At 44.8% G+C, this 17087-nt stretch overlaps 1 protein-coding gene across 4 annotated transcripts in view; it reads left to right on the top strand.

Annotated features, from left to right (window-relative positions):
* Positions 1-17087, top strand: part of ascc3 (activating signal cointegrator 1 complex subunit 3) — a 146178-nt gene that overhangs the window by 85760 nt on the left and 43331 nt on the right. For all 4 annotated transcript variants that reach the window (XM_039619361.1, XM_039619363.1, XM_039619362.1 and 1 more), the window contains exons 12-20: positions 1311-1487; positions 1587-1658; positions 3110-3244; positions 13765-13956; positions 14289-14513; positions 14899-15018; positions 15859-16023; positions 16646-16732; positions 16863-17039. In XM_039619361.1, coding sequence (XP_039475295.1) covers positions 1311-1487; positions 1587-1658; positions 3110-3244; positions 13765-13956; positions 14289-14513; positions 14899-15018; positions 15859-16023; positions 16646-16732; positions 16863-17039 — 1350 coding nt within the window. The remainder of the gene's footprint in view (positions 1-1310; positions 1488-1586; positions 1659-3109; positions 3245-13764; positions 13957-14288; positions 14514-14898; positions 15019-15858; positions 16024-16645; positions 16733-16862; positions 17040-17087) is intronic.

Raw genomic sequence — 17087 nt, 5'->3', positions numbered from 1 at the left:
CTGATGGTGATGAAATGTTTCTCCCACTGAAAACTTCCAGATGAACAGAATCAACTTCTGAGGAATATAGGGAATAGTCCTGGGACATTTGTGGTTTCAAACCATCAACCCTGTGCAAACCACTGCCACCTGAATCTCATCTGCCCTATTTGAAATATACAACAGAAAACCAACAAAAAAATGACATTAAATGTTAAATAAAAATGTAAGATTTAATGTAATTTAAACTGAATTGGTGAGCTGTCATTTGTGAACCCTATTCCTCTTTTTGGAAGGAACTGTTGTCTCTAAGTGACTATTTGAGTGCATTCTAGCAAAGATGCAAAAGGAGATGGTGAAAGCAGCATATTGTATACTGAGTAACAAGCATTCCATCCTCTCTGTGGTGAACTGATCATTGTATTTTTTATTGGACTCTGCTTTACGTTGATTCGTCATATTACTCATTAACATTGCAATTGTTCTGACAAAATCTAACAGATGATATCACTGAATGTATAAATGGTATTGAATATTATACAGGAGCGTGGTGAGAATGACACTGTAACCTCTGTAATTTGTTAGTTTTTTGTAAATGTGTTGACACCTATGAATGATTTGGACCCCACACAGCGATGGGGTGACTGTTTCTTATGAATAAAATAAAGTTCACTATCAGTAACATCACAGCACCCACCCAGCTGTATAGAAACTCCGTCATGCTAGCTAGCACGCAGTACGAGTTATTGTAACTGACTGTAAAAAGTCAGCACAACGAAAATAAACTCCACCTAAACTTGGTTTATATCTGACCCAGATAGACTGCAGGTCATAACTTCTTACCTGAAGTTCAGTTCACCTGACACTCGGACCGACGGCCGCCTCGGGTCTCTCCTCCTGCCTCCCCTTTCCCTCATCCACCTGCTGGCCTCTGTGGAAGCTACTCCATAGACACCACCAAATAACTGAGTTATTTTTACACATCAGCCAGCATCTGGCCAATCCACCACCTTTCATTGTTTATACCTTTACAAAAGAAAGAAAAAAGAAAAAAAAATAATCGGCCCATAAAAACGAAAAATCACCATTGATGGTCAGTCCAGCTATGGTCGTGCCATCAGTTAACCCTTCACGTGCCAGCTGTGGCACGCGTGCCCAGGGTTGCTGACCCCTGTTCTAGCCAGATGCAGAACTAGTGCAAATGAGTCAGAAAAGATGAGAAGGTGGCCTGCACCTGTAAAACTCCTATTATTTTAACCTTTCTCTCTGCCTAGATAAAACCCTAAGATGGAATCGAGTCTAAGTACAACAGTATGTTGTTTTGGCTTTAGGTGGAGTCCACCCAGAGCATGATCAGGATTCTGGGACTGTCTGCTACCCTGCCTAACTATCTGGATGTGGCCACCTTCCTACATGTCAATCCATATATTGGTCTCTTCTTCTTTGACGGTCGCTTCAGACCAGTGCCTCTGGGACAGACCTTTGTTGGCATCAAAACCAATAACAAGGTATGAACATTTAAGAAGTCTTTGTATGTACAGAAAAATTAGACTGGTAATGTTTAGCTGTGATTGTATCCTGTTCACTGTGCTTTCTGTCCTGTTCAGATCCAGCAGATCCATGACATGGAGGAGGTTTGTTATGACAAAGTTCTGGAACAGGTGAAGGCAGGTCACCAGGTAAGGGCTTTTCTTTGTATTCGACCCAGGTGTGTGGGCTTTGGTGGGGACACAGGATTCATCAAGCCGAGGGCTGTGTTATACTGTGTGTAACTGTGTGTAACCGATGGACTGAGCTCCATTGTCTTTTGGATTTCTTTATGCCTGAGGCATACAGTCTCTACTGAGTCTGGTCCTATGAAGAGCAGATTACTTAAGCCGTTATCATATTCGATGAATCCTTTTTCCCTCAGCGTACGTGTATTTGGCTTTTGCATCTCTTAAGTCAAAGTAGCATTTCTCAGCTCTTTAGTGCCCGTGCTCTGTTAAAGAGTCCTTTTTACTGCATGCATGTACTTCCTGATTGCTTTAGACCAGGGGTCCCCCAATCTCAGTCCACGAGGGCCGGTGTCCCTGCAGGTTTTAAATCTCACCCTGGGTCAACACACCTGAATCACATGATTAGTTCATCACCAGGCCTCTGGAGAACTTCAAGACATGTTGAGGAGGTCATTTATCCATTTAAATCAGCTGTGTTGGATCAAGGACACATCTAAAACCTGCAGGGACACCGGCCCTTGTGGACTGGGATTGGGGACCCCTGCTTTAGACCTGAAACTCAGCAGCATGCATGCTTCCTAACACCACCTGTGTGGAGTGATGTTGGTGTAGCTCCACAATCTTTTCCTCCAAAATATTTCCCTGAACTTTTTCATGAATAGCAACCGTGCTGCAGTAAATATTTTGTGTGAACCTTTTGGAATGAACACCTGTTATCTAAATTCTCTCAAGTCCTTATCTCCCCCGGTTTTACCTCCCCCTCCTTCCCCATCCACTCATTCTGCTTCCACTCTGCAGCCTCTGAAGGCCTGCTGGGAACAGCAGAGCTGTGAATTCAGACTTTACCATTTAGCTTCCATCTGCTGCAGGAGTTGAACAGCCTATTGAGGACTGTTGTTATCCTGTCTGCATCTTTTTTCCAAGTGTGCCCACATATACACTCTGGTTTTCCGTGCTTCCCCCTCTTTGTCCCATTCCTTCCCTCAGAGGCAAACCTGATATGAACTTTTCTGTAGTCTTTGACGACATGTAAGCCGGTTTGATTGTCCAAAACATAAACGTGCTGAGTACATGTGTTTGTGATTGGACGGTTTCACTGCTACAGTCTAGGCAGAGTTTACTGCTCAGCCAGCGATCCTCCTCCTTCTTCTTCTTCTCTCAGTAATGAATTGTCAGGAAGTGGCTGTGACATATATTAATTGACGTGATTTTCTTTAAGACCCCCCCAGGCTCGTCTGAGTGTCTCACTGCTCTGTTCGAGCTGTATGAACTCAGCGTGGCTGTAACAGTTCTTCCTGCTGCTTCAGTGCAGTGCAATCTGTACAATCTAAATGATACTTATTAAAGCGTCTCTGTATATCACCGGGCTGTGTTAATATTGTGGTTTGTTGAAGCCGTGTGTTTGTGCCCAGGTGATGGTGTTTGTCCATGCTCGTAATGCCACAGTGAGGACGGCCATGGGGCTCATCGAGATGGCGAAGAACCGTGGAGAGATTTGTTTCTTTCAACCAGACCAAGGATCAGACTATGGCCAGTGTGAGAAACAGGTAACAGGAACAAGTGTCCACACATCGTTTCATTTTATGTGATTATGTTCAGCGAGAACCTTCAGATACATCTAGGAAATGTTGAATGCATGCATGTATGTAGCTGATTAAAGACAGCACAGTGCTGTCAGAGTGTGTGATGAGGTATTTTTAGATTCAGCATTTTCACAGCCTGGAGGTTCAAGTGGGGCAGACCTGCAGAGCAGCACATCACAAGTTATGGAGTAGCGTTTTGCAGACTAATTGGAGAAGAAAAGTGACATTCCCTATTTTACTCCAAGACAAATACTTCATGAGAGCAAACAGGAAAACGCAGCAACATCAACACTGCCAGGAATATTTAAAAAGCTTCAGGTTTCACTGGTAGGTTGATTAGTGATTTGATTAGTACGCTGCTTGCACATGAGCCCATAGCCTAGTGCTATAATCGGGCGTGCTCTCTAACAAACTTCTGTCTGGTGATAGACTTTAGGAAACCACATCGTGTGTGTTAGATGAATATAATGCAGTTTGCAACAGAGAATCTGGTTTTCTGAAGCAGACCAGGGGGTTCTACACGCTGCACGGCTGTGGGACGCCGTCTGGCAACCATAAGGTAATATAGAGGAGAAGCACGGGTTTCTTTTTCCCTCAACACTCTGAACACATTTAGCTTTGACTCCATAATGCGTGCGAGCGCAGGCGTGAGGGTGGAACACTGATGGCGTGCGTGCGTGTAATTAATGGTCTTTGTGCTGTGAGAGTACACAGAGGTGGAGCTATATTTTCCCTCCGAGGACGGTCAGTCAGATGCCAAGTCCCATATTTAAATCTCCTGCCTGGGAAGGCAGAGTGATAAATTTAGTAACCTTTTCCTCTGTTCCCTGGGGCTGAGCCAAGATTGATGTGTCTCTAATCTTCTTTCTATTTAAATGGGTTATGTATACAAATCAGATCACTTTTCATGCTTTCTAAAACTGGAAATAGCGACGAGAGATTACGTCGGGGGACTGAAACGATGCGTTGTGGCCTGGTTAGTCTTTGAAGCAGTACTTAAAAAGCAATTGTGTAACTGTTCCTTTAGTTTCTGTGCACGCATGAAGTTTTATGTGCACCAGCTGAAAATGGTTTTGCCTGTGTCCCAACATAATGAGTATTATCCATTCCATTAGTTCATCTTTGAGTGGTTGTCAGTCAGACTTGCTCTGGTGAAGGAAGGGGCACAGGGCTGACTCGACTCTAAGCCCACACAGAGATAATGCACTGCTTATTTGCACACTGCAAATTGCCCCACATTAATATTTATAGATGTTTTTTTAATCTCCAATATGCATATGCGGTGAATAAAGCCCCTATAAGGTCAGACGTATAATCAGCGTTTATTTATCCAGCTTTAAAAGTCGCTCTATTTTCCCGTCTCCTGTCCGTAATATTTAATTGGCTTTATCTCAGGTTTGGAGAGGCTGTCAGTCAAGCTCGGATATCTGAATGTGCCCACTACAGTCTAATGTGGTTACACAGGACGCGTGGTGTGCTCTTGAATGAAAAGAAATTCTCAAGAGTTTTTTAAAGAACAACTTTAGATCCATGCTGTTGGATCATGTGTGTGTATTCTTGGCTTTACAGTTCTATGTTCTAAACATGAGTGGGGCCGGTGAGGTGTGGCATCGTCTCACTAAAATAAAGAAGAGCTTCCCTGAAGAGGCGTCGTTTAACTCTCCTCTGAAAGGAGATTTTATTCATGTCTCCTGTTCAGCGTCTCTGGAGTCAGCTGTTAGGTCCAAGTGATGTTACTGATGTTGGGAATGAACAGGGGCGGATCTACAGGCATTGTCTTAGGGTGGAAATCAAATGGGGGCCAAATCAAAGCCTTTTATTAAAAACACATATGCAGGTGTTACATGTGGTTCAAATGATTCAATGCAGTAAATATACACGTTTCTATAACTGAATTATTTTCTGTAGCCCACATAATGAAACATCTCAGTTACATAACACATGTACATAAGTATGTAGCCCAATAAGTATCAGATCCAGGAAGCTGCACAGCATGGGCCGGTTATTTACAAACACAGGGAGAACCGAAGCTTCACTGTTTTTGTTAGAAAAAATCTAATTGTTGCTTAAATTTACACAAAGTGTCAGAAATCATGAACAGAAATGTAAACCTCATTTTTCAGGATGTGTTGGGTTCACCCTCTGGGGAGCACGATGTACCCGGACATTTTTGCTCCTTCTTTGTATTTCACCTTGTTTGCCTTGTTCGGTCTCATTTCATCAGCTCAGCCTCACATGTCTGAATTTACACTGATTGTTTCGTTGACATGATGCAGTAACACAACTGATCTAAAGTCACACAAAAACATAAAATCCTAGTACTAGTTTTATTTTTTTACAGTAAAACCCACAGACATGTTTAGTAAATTATTTTAATAACTTGGAATGCAAACATAAACGTATGCACACATTTTGTAAACCAAGTTCTAAACAGCTATTTATCTAAAAAGCCAATACATCTGGCATTTTTTAAATTTTGTACAACCACTTAAAAATATTCCTATAACTGAAGTGCGAGAACAATCATGTGTCACAATAAGATGCACCGCAAATTATTTGTGCCAGTAAAAACAGTTTGTTTGTCTGCCAAGCCGATTTCTTCTGTCTTTGTTCTCACACTGTCCTTTTTAAACCGGTGCGTCTGCACTAAACGTGACGATAGTATTTAGAAAAAAGCATGGCTCACATATACTTTTAATCATAACTCTGGGTTTAATGGCCTGTCATTAAAATTTAAAAACTTGTATATTCTCTGAAGTTTGAACTTTCTACACACCTGAAACAGAGACTCCGCGTGGCTGCAGCTTGTTGCTGTGTCAGCTTAAATCAGTCATGTGATTTGGAGGTGCGGCGTGTCCGTGGACCCCAGGGGGTTAATAACACTCACCTTCAGTCCATTTCCAGAGTGTAACAACCACCTGTGTGAAATCTGAAATGCCCACGGTGTTGATTCAGATGTGCTCTGGGACAATCATAGGCATCGTTGCTTATGTAATATATTCAGTGTTAACTGTAGCCAGGCTCAAAGTGTTAATGCTGTCATATTTTAATAAACAACAGTGTTGTATGCAAAGCTAGGGTGGCACATGCCACCCCATGCCACCCCTCTAGATCCGCCCCTGGTAATGAACCTAATTAGTTTTCAGACATTGCGTTTTTGCATACACTTCATGTAGCGTTAACAAATATTTGGAGCCAGCTGTTATTTTTTTCCTGATATTGTCATGACTGTGCCGGTGTGCAGAGTGTAGCAGCAAATTAAAACAAAGAACAAACGATACGTCCAGAAAATACAGTCATAAACTCTCTGTTTCCACCTACTGGCTAATATGTAACCAATATCTACAATTTATTCATGTTTGTCTGTGTATGTGTGTGTTTCCATAATTCTGATCAGTTTCTGGATGAGGCTCCATGTTTATGATAACAGAATGAGATATGCTGGGATAAAGTGCTTTACTATATAAACATGAAATATTTCTGACTTATAGATACAAAGTCTCCCGACCTCCTGATACAGCTGAATTTCAAACATAAGTAAAGGTGCCTTCATTAATGATTTTGTGCTGTAGCAGAGTGTGAGTGAGGATGATGAGGGAATATGTCACCCTGGAGTTTACTGAAGAGTTTGGAGAATATCATCTACAGATGGATTTATTAGGACTCATAAAAACGAGACACATTCAGTGTTAATGTGGGTTCATCGACTGTAATGAATTCTCTTCTTCTTCATTAATAATATACAGTGTTGTAGACAGTACAGTACTGTGCAGGAAGTGCTGCTGTTGCTTTATCAGTTTTGAAATCCATCACTTGATAAAATGAAGTATCTGAATCACAGATTAGAAGAAACATGTTTGAATAGACAATAAATGAGAAGACTTGTGTTTGCAGCATAAGCTGTGTGCAGGAAACCTGAAGCTCTCACCTGAGAGGATTCAAAAGCCTATTTCACTTTCATTTACTCGACTTTGACAGTCCGCGCTCTCCCCTGCCCCCCTCACCCCTCTCAGCGCCCCCACCCCATGGTAAGAATCCAGTTGTGAGACATGAAACTGTGTGGCTGCTTCCAAAGGAAAGGCAGAGTTATTATGGAGGATAAGAGCCACCTAGTGGCCCCGTGAGTCCATTACACTTATCATTCTACAGACCCGTCATGTTTCTTGACACAGAGTGGGGGGGGTAACACCCCCTTTCACACTTTGGCAAACAGTGGTGAGCTCGGCATGCCGGAGCAGTGTTTGTCAAAGCATACGTTCACATTAACTGAGAAACCAAATTACTGCTAGAGAACGGTAACACGAGTGTATCGGCACAGCTTTGCTGCTGAGGACGACTCGCTTCTCTTTGAAAGCTCGCTCTTCTCTGGCCTTCAGATGTGCTGCTTCCCTGTCATTTTGTTTGACAACATACACAGATGCAGACACACTCACGCCTCTGAGTGCAAAGCCTCCAGGGACTCTACAGCAACACCCGACTGTGCTCATTAATGTCTCCATTTTCTTTCATTTGGTGCTATTTTTACAAGTCGAGTCCACTGCTGCTGCTTTCGTTGTGACAGATCTGTGACAGCCTGTCACTGTGCCCAACCAGTTACCCACTGCAGTGATCAACAACAATGAGCCGCACCTGAAACGCTGCTGGAAGCAGGAGTGACACCGTGGACTGACAGCACAGAAACAGCAGCCTTAAAAACAAAGGCAGCTTTGTCCAACAGTGTGAAGGGCTGCAAACGCCCAGCCTCTTCTGTTTGCAGCTCATCTGCAGTCTCATAGCCTCAGGGAGCAGCCTTGCATGTTATCATGGCACTGCATAGTCCATTTTCCTGTTTAATTGCTTCTTCATCAGCATTTAAACAGCTGACTGGAGTGTTCACTGTTTTGCTGTGCCACCTACAATGTTCAGGAACAAAGGACCAGGATCATAGTTGTCTTCAAGCAACAGTCCTGAAAAAGACTTGTGTGTTACATGACCATCATAAACCATGTCTTTATATGTTGTCACCTTATTTTTCAGCAGTGTTGAAAAACCCGTGGCTACAGTGGGGGGACGTGTGCTCACTAACAGTGGAATGAGCAGTGTCTGTACTTTCATTTTAAGGGAGAGAGCATCAACCAAAATACACACGTGTTAGAGTTGGGCACATTTTCACGCCATGGAGTGAAATAAGTATTTGATTAAATAAGTATCCTGTAGTAGGTCATCAGCCCTGCTCACATCTCAGGAGAGAGTTCCTCTACATCCACCTCTGGCACCTTGAAGCTTCAGCTCCTGAAGTCTCTGTAGTCTGTAGGCTGGCCGGGAGGCTCCACGATCTTAGCATACTTCTTGTTTAGCTCCTCCTTTGTGTCCTGGTCCTTATCATGCTGATGCATCCACCACAGATCTTCAGTGTTCTGGCTGAAGGTTCGTGTCCAGGATTTTATACATGACCCTGTTATTGCCCCCTCATCCAGTGAAGTCAGCATCATGCTTCCACCTCGGGGCTTGACTGTGGGGACACTGGGATTTTGTCTTCCCCCAAACATGGTGGGTCGACTTGATGCTCAGGTTTGGTTTCATCTGACCACAGCACCTTCTGCCGAGCCCTGACCGTGTGCCTCCTCGATCAGGGGCAGCTTGTGAACACTGCAAACTTCCAAACCATTACAGCATGCTGTGTTAGTCATGGTGTTTATGGAGGCTGTGGTAACCTGTAGATCAGTAATCAGCTCCTTCTGTGTGCTCAGCTTTGAGTGGATCCATCCTCATGAGTGAGTCCAGAGGTGGTAGCTGCCATGAAGGCAGAAACTGACACAGTGCTGGATTTACCCGACTGAAACTTTTAACTTGGTCATCGCCAAAAGTGTAAAAGTGACCGTACGTGGGCTGTGATGTGAGAGGAGGAGGTGATAGCAATAAGGAACATCAGAGTAACTGCTCTTAACATCATTTAAAGGGCCCTTTTTTAGACTGGAAACCAGTCCCAGCTGGGCTCTGTTTCTCTTGTATTGTTCTAGACTTTGCCTCACGGCAGGTTCAGCGTGCCGCAGTAAGATGGAATCAGCCAATTAAATCCTTATTTCACACGTCTGTCATGTTTCTGTGTGCTTACAGCAGATGGTGGTGAGGGAAGTTTAAAAGATTTAAGAACTCTCTCACAGAGATGTCTGATCTCATCCTACTGTTGAACAGCATTGGTACCATCTCACGTACAACATGTGCTGATGACCACGCTGGGTAATATAGTGAAAGTCTGACAACAGTGAGTACCGCGGTACGACGATGAGGTTACTGCTCCAGACGTCTGTTTGTGTGACTGTGATGCTGCGACATGTGACCACAGACAGTGTGTTTAATAACCATGAAGGCTTTTACTGAACGCTGCCTCAGAGACCAAACACGTTTCTATCAGCACACTGACACCTTCAACTGTTTCTTCATTCTTCCTGTCTGATATTATTCACCAAATACTAAACTGCTACTGGATTATTGCTTTACTCATTAGATAGCACTGACTTTATTGGTACATATTTACTGTTTACTCACAGTATGAAGTATAAAGTGCCACCAGCAGCTGGAGTATTTCCTGTATTGATCATCAATACGATATAAAAACAGCTGAACGATATGACAAACTGGATAAACTGTGCTCCTTCTCTCTGGAGCTACAGCAGCAGGCAGAGAGGTGAGGTGTGGTGGTCGTAAGTGGAGACGTATCCTCTGCCTCTCTGCTGCCTCTGCAGCACTAACAGCCGGTCTGCTGGAGCACCAAACATGGCCATCAAGGGCCGCTAAGTGAATCCACTATTAGCCATCATGGCTCAATACAGCAAAGTAAATGAAGAGTGTGTGATAGCAGCGGGCTGTGGGAGAGCCCATTCACCACAGATCACAAGTATCATTTGTCACATTTTCACTGTGATATTTGAAATCTCAGCTTTGAAGCTGGAGTGTGCTGCACAAAAATACTGTGTGTGTACCACACACCTAACGAGGCTTCAGTAATGTGCGCTACCACTCAAAGCACCAGGGATGTGCAGAGATGGGCTGTCACAAACTTGAAACCCGTTTTACTTAGATGTAGGCAGTCTTTGAATGTTGGGCTAATTTAGTTTAGCTGTGGTGTAAGCTGATGTTCGTTCCATGAGCATAGGCGTGAGAGACGGTGAGTGGAGCTGGCAGCTTGCTGTCTGTGTACCGACGGAGCTGTGCAGCAGGAGCTGCAGCCAGCGGCAGGCCTAATGGAAGCTGATCAGGAGCTTAGGTCACTGCCATCTCAAATATAGTCATGGCACAGCAGACATCAGCACTAACTCACCTTAGATTAGAGGCTGGAAGCATGTCTGTAACACACTCTGACACCTCAAGAAGAAGCCTCAGCCACAGCATTTCAATTACCTGCCTCCCCAGGAAAGTGCACAGCCGTACCCCGAAGACTCCACCGCACGCTGTCAGAGAAACCTTCATGTTCCTCGGGAGAGAGGCTTCTAGTGTTTCTGCTTCACCGATTCTAAAAGAGATGCTCTCATTTATTAATGCATGTAATATATTAGTTTGTTTGTTTGGGATGAAAGGACTGATTGAGCCCAAATCTCCCGTACGTGCTGGACGCCTGCAGTTCCCACAGATTTGCATGCACTCACTTTCCTTACTAAATAATACAAATATATCTGCTTTGTGGTGGTAAATAATCAATAATCAGTTGGTCATCTTGTGGACGGACAGCTCCACCTTCTTGAACTGAAGGTAGCCACAGTAGTCCTTGTTCTGTAATAGCACATGGACCAGTTCTCCAATGCAGCTTCACACCCAGCCGACTGTCTTCCTCCCTTCTCCGTGTTATTGTAGGTACCTGACAGTATGAAGCAGCTTGAGGCAACTGTATGAATAAAATTTAACTGAATTTAATTGATTGAGAAATGCTGGGCTGTGAAATCTATATCATCTGATTCATACGGTTTTCATATTTAACAACTACTCAGTGAGCAGACGGCCCAACACAGCAGAGTCACCTCGTCAGGCCAGGACTCTGCAGTCTGTTCACACCTACAGGCCAGTGGGCACTCTTTCAAGGATGTACAAGGATCCTGGAACGCTGGTTTGAGTGCGGAGTCAAGGAGGGAAAGACCATGTCTGAATGGAGCAGGGGGCCTGAGGCTACATCTGTCTCCATCTTACGATGCTGTGATTGCAGCCGTTCGCCTGTGGACTCTCTGTGAATGGTGGAGAAGCATCTAGACGCTCAGTGGGGCCTCATGTCATGTGGGATAGGAGCGCCGCTCTCAGAGGGAAGACTTTAACTTATGATGAAATGTGATTACTCAGAAAAACAATTGTATTTATTTGTAATGAGCATTTTGAGGCGTGATGACACTAACCCTGGCCGAGACGAGCACTAACAGACCCCACTGATCCCCTCAGTGTGTGGTTGTATCACTGCTGTGTGTCTTTAAAGCATCCTGACGTTGGTGTGGTTGACTCAGGAGTCGGGCAGAGAGGGAGTATGAAGGACACACACCAGTGTGTTTCCATGTGTTGCTGTGACTTCTGACCACACAGCTCAATGTCCACACTCAGCTGTGGACACACGTTTGACACACAGGGACATCCAAACGTACTGAAAAGCTCTTGTAATGAATAATTTCAGGGTGGATTGAAGGTTCTGTTAGCCGCCATCTTGACTTAGTGTAGTTGAAAGAAACCAGGAATGTGTTTCAGGCTCAGTGAGCGTGTAGAGGAAGAAACCGTCTCTGATCCGTCTGCAGACTGTCACCACGGACCTTTGTGTGGATCATTAGAAACAAAGTCGTTTATGTTACAGCTCAGCTGTTCTGAGATCACACAGAGACCAACAGCATCACAGCCTTCCTCTAAGTCTTCCTCAGCACCCACTTCCACTCTTGTCACAGTGTTTATATAGAGCTTCGTTCTTCCAGCACATTAGAGCAAGTGCAGTTACAAAAACCATCAGCTGCTGTAATGAAACTCTCTCTCATGATGACTGCGTACAGACTGAATTTAAGGGTTTGAAAATTGAAACCAGTGTGGGAGTTTTTATACGTGCACTCTTGTTAATGGCCACACTGGGAAATGCCACTGGCTGTAAAACACATAAAAACACGCCTGTGTGGAGAGGCCTTACTGCTCACTCAGTGTATGACCTGAGGAAACCCTTTGTGTGCTCTCATCATTGCTTTTATTAATAGTGATGTCATTTACAGAGAAACAGGAGAGAAAGCATGACTGAGGATGTGACTGTGCGTGGATCCTCAGCGAGATCCTCCGGTTTCAAAAGTCAAGATGCTATCGAGGTTCACAGCAGGACTCTGCAAACCCTTATTCAAAGTAAACTTTATTTGTCATCTCTGCTATATTCAGCGCAGCAGACAGAGACTGAGACGGCGAGGCTGCGGTTACATCAGTGCAAAAAAACCTGATAAATATACACTTAAGACTCAGAGGATCAAAAGAAATTACAATTTAAAGACATTTATATTTTACAGTTGACAGTTTAGATGAGGATCATGTGGTGATGTCTCACTGGATATCACAAAGATGACATTTGTGAGGTGTGTTTAACACAGACGTTATCTCCTCAGTCACTGATCTAAACCCAGAGAAAGGCTCAGCATTGATGAGACGGTGAAACCTGTGGGTGAGTAGCCAACTCCAGTGTCTCCAGTTTGGGAACATAACGTGTCCCACAGCGGTACCTTTTCTCCTGTATGGAGACGTCTGCTTATTTCCCTGAGACTCGGCGCCTTGAGGCGACTCTGGTTGTGATTTGGTGCTGCATGAATGACGATGAATAAAATGAAAAGAGACTGAAAAAGAAAACAGCCGTGTTATTAAAACTGCAGTATTTTGAATAGACCAAAGTAAAGCTGACAGTAACTTGGGTAGTGCAAATCATTAGTCACTGAGGCTGACCAACAAATGTTTTTGGCTTGTGGCAGCAAACCTTTACCTCTGTGACATTTTACCTGTATGGACCTGCTGCACAGTCAGCCTGCAGCCTTTATCCACAGGGTTTGCATACAAATGCAGACAATCACTGCAATCCAAACATTCATGGAGTGTGTGAGGCAGACAGCTGCTGGCAGTAATGGGATTTCTCTTTGCTGTGCAGAAGCCTGCTGGGCGCTGACCTCCATTTAGATGCCCAGAGAGAGAGATAAAGCCTTGTGATGAGGACTCCCCCCGTGGCTGGCCAGGTCACAGGGCTGCTGTCAGTCACAGCACACATCTCACTGTGTGTGTGCATGTGCTCTGAGCTGCAGATGCTGCTGGAGTGTGCAGCAGACCTACAGCCGTGTGCATGTGTTACACTCTGCTTCATCGGGCTGGCAGTGGCTGATTACTGCATGTTGTCCCCCTACTGTACAGGAAATGTTTGATTCCCGACTGCTGCTGCTGTTTTGTGTAAACAGTTACAGCTGAGAGTCTGAGACTGGACTCACCTCCACTCTTACTAAAACTCCTTCTTTGACCATCTCTTTCAGATCCAGCGCTCCAGGAACAAGCAGATGAAAGAAATGTTTCCTGAAGGTTTTGGCATCCACCATGCTGGCATGCTGCGCTCTGACCGCAGCCTGATGGAGAGCATGTTCTCCAGAGGCCACCTCAAGGTCCTGGTCTGTACCGCCACCTTGGCCTGGGGAGTGAACCTGCCGGCTCACGCTGTCATCATCAAGGTCCTTCATGAATTTAATGTGTTTGTGCCTGCTACCCTGAGGGAGCTCAGAGCGTCCTTTACTTTGCACATTTCATCTGAAGTGATTAGTTGAGGGCTTTTAATTGGCTCTAAGTGTCTCACAAATGTGAACGTTATTCCTTTAAAAGCCTCATTTATCTCCAGTCAGCTTGTGAGATCATGCACTGATGTTTAACATGGTTTTATTTGGTATTTTAGTTTCAGAATGCTGAGATGCTGTAAAGATTCACTGGGTGATATCACTCTGACTCGGTTACTCAGAGCGGCGTTCTCCACCTGCACTCACACACCTGTCTCTCTGCTCTGATGCAGGGTACCCAAATATACGATGCCAAGCGCGGCGCTGTGGTTGATCTGGGCATCCTGGACGTCATGCAGATTTTTGGAAGAGCAGGTCGTCCGCAGTTTGATAAGTATGGCGAGGGAACCATCATCACCACCCATGACAAGCTGAGCCATTACCTGACCCTGCTCACCCAGCAGAACTTCATAGAGAGTCGGTTCCTGGACAGCCTGGCCGATAACCTCAACGCTGAGGTAACACAGTTTCCTTCTGCTTCACCTTGAACAAAGTTTAGCTTCCACAGTGCTGACAGGGCAGCGACGATATACAGACATGTGAAAAAGGGTAAGAACCAGTGTCCCAGTATACCTGTGACCCTTAAATGACCACACACAGGATAACACATAGCTAACATTTAACATGGACTACAAGCCGGCTCAGGTCATAGTGTTTGAAACAAGCTCTGTTTTCAAATCTGTGAGCTTGCCTCAGTTGTAAAAAGCTGTTTTACATCTTTAAGAAAGGATTAATAGCACGTGTTGCTGGGCAGAGTAGAGAGAAGCAGCTGTGCTTTCAGGTAGTGTCCATTAGATGGCGACAGAGGTGTGTCAGCCGGTGTTCTCCTCTCTCCTGCTACAGATTGCTCTGGGAACGGTCACCAACGTGGAGGAAGCTGTGAAGTGGCTCAGTTACACCTACCTTTATGTTCGCATGAGGGCCAACCCGCTGGCGTACGGCATCAACCACAAGGCCTCTCAGGTTGGTCCAGATCCCGGGAGGGCGGGGCTGTCCCCGGGGGAGGGCGGGGACGTACACACGTTTCAGATCATCAAACAAATGTAAATATACAGATACACGTAACACAAAGTTTCTAAAGGAAGGTGTTTATCATTAAGGGGAGCCAAATCCAAACCTTCATGGCCCTGTTAGTGCTTCCCCCTAAAGCTGATCACTGATTGGACCACAGCAGTCAGAAGGGGGCAAACACTTTTTCACAATGTTTACTGCAAAATACCCAAATGATGAATAGAAACAATAATAATACTTTTATTTGTGTTACATCAAAGATAAGTGTACATGTTCCAGTGCACAGACACACAAAGTGACACAGTGACTCCAACACACACCTGCACACACATTCAACTGACCTGATGGGCTGAGGGAGGCTGTAACGGTGACGTGTATGCAGGGGCCTGTACGTGTGGAGCTTTCTGTGTGGATCAGAGTTTAGAGTGGATTTCACTGGGAGCCAATGAAGGGAACTTAAAAACATCTGATGTGTCAGCTTCGGCTGGCTGTGCAGCCGTGCACCGACACGAGTAAGGAGAGAAGAAAGATCAAGTGTGTGTAAAAGTGCAGAATAAAAATAGAAGTTTCATTTCTGCAGGATTCTTGGAGGACTTCAGAGATTCAGACTTTGCCCAGAAGTGACACCACGGTTCTTAGCACATGGTGTATTAGATGTTTGACGAGGTCATAACTGAATTAATAATAATTTTTAAATGAACATTGTAATTTAAATGTATTTGAAACACAATCATAAGAGAAAAACAAAGTTGTTGTGAGTACTGAAGTCTTTCTCGTGCTGCGGGAGCTCAGATGGATCCAGCTTTGGAGCTGTACAGGAAGGATCTGGTGGTGGAGTCGGGCAGGAAGCTGGATAAGGCCAGGATGATCCGCTTCGATGAGCGCACCGGCTACTTTGCCTCGACAGACCTGGGCAGGACTGCGAGCCACTTCTACATCAAATATAACACCATAGAGGTAAACGCTCTCAGACGCCCCACACGTTCACTCGGTTCACTGCAGAGGTCGATGGAGCCCTGCATCACACACTGTCATAGACTTTGCATCATGTAAGCCTAACCGTGGCTGAGTACAGACTCTGTCCCCTCAGAGTCAGCGTCAGTCAGACACACACAGCCTCTCTGCTAAACTGCATGCAGTGCTGTTGGGTTGGACACACTCGTACCATACTGGGAGACAGGACTGTGTAGGCCATGCATTTTTATACAGCTAGCACTGATCAACATTAAACTTCATCCTGCTGGATTTGTTGATAAAAGCATCACTTATAGATAAGCTGTAATGTTTTTTGTGGTACATGTGATTAAGTGCATCCAGATAAGAAGCTGCAGGCTGCAGAGCAGCATCGAGCCATGATAAAAGAGAAAGTGTCACGTTTGGAGCCACACTGAGTGCTCACAGTGCTTCTGTTCAAACATGTTCTAACTATTAGACACACTGAGGGCATCACAACCATTCATAGTGTCCTTCACACAGACTGCAGGAGCTTCTCATTAGCAGTTTAGAGTTCCTGTAAGCACAATACACGCTCTGGTTGATCCAATAATCACGAACATTTCTCTTTCCTCCACATGTAAAGACGTTCAATGAACATTTCAACTCTCAGCGAACAGAAGCCGACATCCTCAGCATCGTCTCCAAAGCTGAGGAGTTTGAACAACTCAAGGTGAGCTGTGGAACAGCTCCACTTATATTTTTAGCCATAGTACAGTTTGTGTTCATCCAATAAAAAGCTCTGTTACAACTGAACACAGCTCATATAATCCAGCTCGGTGTGTGTTGCTGTGTGTCGTCAGGTTCGAGAGGAGGAGATGGAGGAGCTGGAGCAGATGCTGTGTACCTACTGTCAGCTTCCAGCTGCAGGAGGTGTGGAGAACGGCTACGGCAAAGTCAACATCCTGCTGCAGACGTACATCGGCCGAGGAGAAGTGGACAGCTTCTCGCTCATCTCGGACCTGTCCTATGTTGCGCAGGTGAGGACAGCACGGCGAGAGCTTTGCAGGACTCACTTAAGGTGCTGC

The sequence above is a fragment of the Oreochromis aureus genome, linkage group 11 (genome assembly GCF_013358895.1).
Source record: "Oreochromis aureus strain Israel breed Guangdong linkage group 11, ZZ_aureus, whole genome shotgun sequence".
NCBI lineage: Eukaryota > Metazoa > Chordata > Actinopteri > Cichliformes > Cichlidae > Oreochromis > Oreochromis aureus.
The sequence above is the reverse complement of the archived record's forward strand: the minus strand, read 5'-3'. Positions and strand labels throughout refer to the sequence as shown.